The sequence below is a fragment of the Henckelia pumila genome, chromosome 2 (assembly GCF_033568475.1).
Source record: "Henckelia pumila isolate YLH828 chromosome 2, ASM3356847v2, whole genome shotgun sequence".
Lineage (NCBI taxonomy): Eukaryota > Viridiplantae > Streptophyta > Magnoliopsida > Lamiales > Gesneriaceae > Henckelia > Henckelia pumila.
The window spans coordinates 171,915,996-171,921,709 of NC_133121.1; the positions used below are offsets into that span (position 1 = coordinate 171,915,996).

General features: G+C 34.8%; 1 protein-coding gene across 1 annotated transcript; it reads right to left on the bottom strand.

Annotated features, from left to right (window-relative positions):
- Positions 1-327: 327 nt before the first annotated feature.
- Positions 328-5,355, bottom strand: LOC140882140 (NADPH:quinone oxidoreductase-like). The gene is made up of 3 exons (XM_073287930.1): positions 5,181-5,355; positions 3,948-4,136; positions 328-836 (listed from the first exon to the last, which is right to left on the bottom strand). Exons 1-3 carry the CDS (start codon positions 5,296-5,298, stop codon positions 529-531), a joined length of 615 nt encoding a protein of 204 aa, XP_073144031.1. The 5' UTR covers positions 5,299-5,355; the 3' UTR covers positions 328-528.
- Positions 5,356-5,714: the final 359 nt, after the last annotated feature.

Genomic DNA, 5,714 nt, shown 5'->3' on the forward strand with positions numbered 1-5,714 from the left:
AAAATAAATCTGTTCAATATTTTTATTTTATAAAAATGAGTCGAATGACGTCCCCAATATTTGAAATACATTGGAGAAAGTCATTTTTTAAAAATAAATTGTTGGCCGAAGTTAGGTGGAAAAAAATATTATTGTACTTTTTAATTAAAAAAAAATTGGCAGTATGGCAAGGTCCATGCTAAAAAACATGATACATCACCCAATTTCAATCTAGACTTGGAAGCATACAAAACAAAGGACTGCTGTCAGTGAAATGGATGTTATGATTCAATTGTCCTAAAAGAGGTCATCTTATCATGCTCATGCAAATTGATGCACGCGATCAAATTATTCGGTCACAAGAACAAGCAATTCATTTCATTAGACACATGGATTACATCTTTTTTGTCGAGATACCACAATAGAAATCCAAGCAACTCAACGTCTGTGGATGGTATTCGCTTTGCACGAAAATAGGAATATGAAATCATATAAAAAGTACAGGTGTCGTGTACCATGTAGTAAGAATGATATGGCTATTCAGATGCGCTATGCAGATTTACCCTGGAGCCGCAATGAAAATGCATATAGTGATAAGAGAACCTCTTTCAACCTCTCTTTGGTTGAATCATCAATCAAGTTGCCTTCACTGTCAAACTTTGCAGGAGGCTGGAATACGTTAACAAAAAACTCTGGTTTGTTGATGAAATGAATGTTAAGAAACACACCGATTTGACGAAGATGATATTGTGAACGGCCCCCACCCCAACCTCCACCTCCGCTGACTATCGCCGCCGCTTTATCAGCCCATACATTTGGTGGCCTGGATCCCCAATCAATGGCATTTTTTAGAGGTGCTGCCAGAAAAAAGAATAAAAATGAGATGAAATTGGAAGGAAATTTTTCCAAAGGCAAATATTTTATTTTTATTACAGCATAAACATTGTTGCAGCTATTAAAATTTGTAGTCCCCACAAGTTTGTTCTTTTTCCTGAACACACTCCATCCTTGCATACAATATTTGTTTTCCTTTGGAGTTGTAGGCAAAATCAGTGAAGCCAGGTGTTCGAGCCATCAAATGTAACAATGCATGAGTTAATATGAAATCAAAGATGACTGGAAGTTGGCCGCAGTTAGAAGCTCACTCAACAAGAATCAAGTGCTCTATTGTCGTTTGAAGAAGTTACACTTCCTAGACATGGCATGGATATAAAAGGGAGAGCCACAAGTGAAGATGCAGAGAAAGAACTGGTCAAGAGCGTGTACTTGAATGAGAGCTCCTGAAAGATGGCCAAGAAGATTTATTTGTGCAATTCAATTGTGGTTTCTTGTATGTGAGAGAAGGAAGAAAACCAAAGTGAATTTCTGTGAGAAATCTTGTATCCTTGATTGAAAAAGTGTGTACATGGTGAAGAGAGAAATAGTGCTCCTGCAGTAGATGTAGATCAATTGATCGAACCACGTAAATCTTGCATTCTTGTTTGCTGAATTTTCTTTCATTGCTGGCCTAAAGTTAATGATCATTTAAACAATCCATTCACATTGATCAAGGGCTAAAAACACAAACACTAAGTATAAAGATTCTGGGGATCAGTTGTTTGCATTCTCTTCGATAGAATCATAACCCAAATAAAACATTGATCGTCCAAAATCAAGGTTCTAAAACGCGCTAGGCAGTAGGCGGGTGGCCACCTACCGCTTAGCGCCTAGGTGCTTAAGCGGGCGCCTAGGCGTTTTTTTTTTAAATATTTTAATTAACTATAAAAATATATATATATATATATATAATATTTTATAATATCTAAAAAATATGCATAAATGTGTTCAATATTTTCATTAATATTTTTTCAACCATTCTTATTAACGTACATAAATTTTTTATGTGCATATATGTCAACAGAATACGCATAAATTTGTTCAACCATTATTCTAAAAAAATATTAATATTTTTAAATTAATTTTTTTTGAAAAGAAAATCGATCTGCGGCGCCTTTTAGAACAGTGTCCAAAATAACATGATAACCATGATCTATCACTAACAACCAATATAATCTTCAATCTTGTCAATGAAGACATTATCATTCAGCTTGGTTTAAATCAGTGTTCTAAATGGCGGTCGAGGCGACCGCCTAGGCGGTAGGCAGCCCTCGACCGCCATGCCTTGGCATGAGGCGGCCTTTTCAGGCGGCCCAAGCTGTCCGGCGGGCGAGGCAGGCGAGGCCGCGGTGGCGGGCGCTCGGGCGGGTGAGGCGGGTGAGGCGACCAAGGCGGTCAACACATCTTTAAATTCAGTCAAAGGTCAGTCAACTAATTTTAAAATTATAGTCAAAAGTCAATAAATTTTAAAAACCTAGTCAAAGTCTACCCATTTTAACAACTAGTTATTGACTTATTTCAAAAACACTAGTCACTTTATTTTTGTTTTTCATTTTTGCACCTTGTATAGATAGTATTATATTTTTGAAGCATTTTTTATGCATAAAGATTAATTAGTTACACATCTTACATAAAAAATTATGATTATTTTTTATTACATTGCATTACTATATATGTTTACCCATAAAAAATGCTTAAAAAAATTCAACCGCCTAGGCGGCCCCATAAAAAATGCTTAAAAAAAATTCAACCGCCTAGGCGGTCACGGACCGCCCCGCCACCACCTCCCGCCATTTACAACACTGGTTTAAATAGCTATCTCACACCAGTGGTCATCTTAAGCTTTGGCCTCCAGCATGTATTTAAATGTGATTCTTTCTAACCATGTTCAACTCTCGTCTGCTTTCCGGTCATAATCACAAGCAAATTTGTGGAAGGAGAATGAGTAGACATGTATCAGCTATGAGAGAACAGCAAATACTGTATAGCAATTTGGGTAACAAGTCGATTAAGATAGTGGTTGCAACCTCTAAAAATAAGTGATTATGGAGATTCTCTTAACAAATTTGTTAAGAGAATCTCCATAATCACTTATTTTTAAACGTTGCAAACACTACCTAAGAGCCCAATGAAAACTCCATTTAGTTCATCTAATTGATTGGAATAGCTAGAAGAGACAATGGTGTAGCTTATATACATCAGCACTACATATTCTGAATCATCCTTTAGTTGTGCATTCCTATTTCTTTGTTAATGGATTTTGTTTCTATACAAAAATTATATTCTATAATTCAGGTAATCAGACAAATATACCTCTTACTAGTTTTTCATCTAATGAGTATGAAGGCTCTGAACGTCCATATATATTTCATAACTAATCCTTTGCTAAATTGTATTAGGACTAGGAGTGTTAACAAATTGAACCGGCTAGGGAGTTTTTTTAGCTAGCTCGAAAAATATTTATGTGTATTCAAAACTATCGAATACAAAAGAATGGAACCCAAATTGTTTTGCTACATAATTCGCAAGCCACAAGTGAACTTTAATATTTTATTAATATAAGCTCGTGAACATGTTCGAATATTAGGTGAACTCGAACTCGAGAATTAATTCGAATCGAATGAAGCTAAAAAATTAAAATTTTCGATATTCGAATTAAACTCCAGCTCGAATATAACTAATTTGAGACGGATTCGAGTCTTCAAATGTTATTCATAACTCGATTCAGTTCATTTACATCTTTAATTAGGACTTGATTGGTTTTCCAGCGGAAGGTGAAAAAACTATATTCCCTTCGGTAATTATACCCAACTAGAATACTAACCCGAACCTTGACTTAAAACTTCTCCCTTTACATTAGGAATGTGAGTGCAACAAAAACATCTCACTTTCACAAGCAAAGAAACTATATATTAAATGGTGATAAAGACCAATGCGTAAATATTGGCTAATCAACAAATAGTTTCAAAAGGATGAAAAAAAAAGATGGACATTAATTGAATGAATTAAACGATGTGTACAGCAAATCCACTGCTAGCTTATGTTACTCATTAGCTTCATTTAGTTACCATGGGATAAGAGATTTTTATTACCAGTGACGGAGTAGTTGTACTCAGGAGAGGCAAAAAGATAGCAATCAGCATCAAGAATCTTCTGCCGGAAAGCCTCAACAACTGGTGGGTAAGTCCCATTTACCTCAAGATCGGTGTTGAGGAATGGTAATGGCGATATGTCCACATGTTCTATCTCCAAACCGTTAATTGATTTTGATATCTCGATAGCTAGATTGCCAGATCCATTTGCAGCATGTATAATGCCACCATCATCATAATAACAAACATGAAAGGCAGAAATAGTTGCATATTTGTTTAGCAAATCGAAAAAGGAAAACCCCCATCTCTTTAGAAGAGCAAATTGAAAATGACAAAACTATAAATGGACACTACTACTCCATTTGCAGCATGTATAATGCCACTATCATCATAATAACAAACATGAAACACAGAAATAGATGCATATTTGTTAAGCAAAACGAAATTGACAACCCCCATCACCTTGAGAAGAGCAAATTGAAATTGGCAAAACCATGAGTGAAAAATGAATAGATGTCTCACAGGGGGTACCAAAATACCACTCCGTTGAGACCGTGGAGGCGTGAACAACCACCAGAAATACAAATTTTAGTTTAGTTTTGAAGTTCTATTGAATTGGATAAAAAAATAGTAAAATTGAAGTTAAAAATGTATCATGAAAATATTTATTACACGTGTTTTGATATCAAGATGCTGTTAGATCAAATATTACATTTTACTGTATATAATTTTCATATTAAATTGAAAATTGTATACATATAATATAAATTAATCTCGGGCCAAATTTATAAATTAATCGGTATTAGTGCATTATTACAGGATTAAATTTCAAATGTCAATTCATCCATGAAATCACATTTCAACTCTGGGGTGAAAAACAAGATTTCGCATCTTCTCTTTCACTATTACTTGGGAGGATTATTTTTTAAACATTCGAGTTTAACAAGGTTATTTTACAAACAACCCTCAGCGTGGACCTGCTTCTAAGCTAATACTATCGAATTCCCCCAGTAATATAGAAAACAAAATTAAACAGAAACAAACAAAAGTTATCTGAAATTATGCAACGCACTACACAACAAACTGCAAAATCAAACGCACGAAAAGCTAAATTTCAGGGAAAAAATTCCTTCACAAAACGTCAGATCTGAACTTTCAGATAAACAAAGTATCATCATGATCATATATGAAAATTGAAAAATCAGCAGAATAAGGAAAGAAAACGGTAAATACCAGCGCGTATAAGGCCTCGATTGAAGGAAACTTTGCGGACAGAACCGCTTAGAGCTGCGACTTTCACTAACGGCGGAGTAGAAGAAATGGCTGCCATTGAAGAAGCTCGCAGTGCCATGAAATTGGAAGAGGGAGTCAACAAATAGGAATGAAATTATGCATCCAACTGCTTGAATTTAATGTTTTTTAATCTCTACTTGCAGTTAGACTTGTCAAAATGGGTCCGACCACCCGCCCCGCCAGAAGCGAGTTGGGTTGGGTGGGAAAATCTTAGCCCGTTTGAAAACGGGCCAAACATGTTGAGCCCGCGCGGGTTACGGGATAGGATGGGTTAGCCCGTCAATTTTTATTTTTTATTTTTTTTTTTACAAAATTGTATTTTTTTAGTGTTTTTATATATATTTTTTAGTTTTATTGAACTTATTTTGAATGAATTTTGATGATAATTAACTATGTAGTATTTTTTTTTTAATTTTTTCATATTTTATTTTACTAATTAATTTTATATGTTATTAATTTTTCATAGTAATACTT

Coding starts and splice junctions, on each gene's coding strand:
- LOC140882140 (XM_073287930.1), bottom strand. CDS start 5,298: ATGGCACTGCGAGCTTCTTCAATGGCAGCCATTTCTTCTACTCCGCCG. Junction 4,137..5,180: donor TCGAGGCCTTATACGCGCTG/GTATTTACCGTT, acceptor CTGGCAATCTAG/CTATCGAGATATCAAAATCA. Junction 837..3,947: donor GTACAACTACTCCGTCACTG/GTAATAAAAATC, acceptor TTTTTCTGGCAG/CACCTCTAAAAAATGCCATT.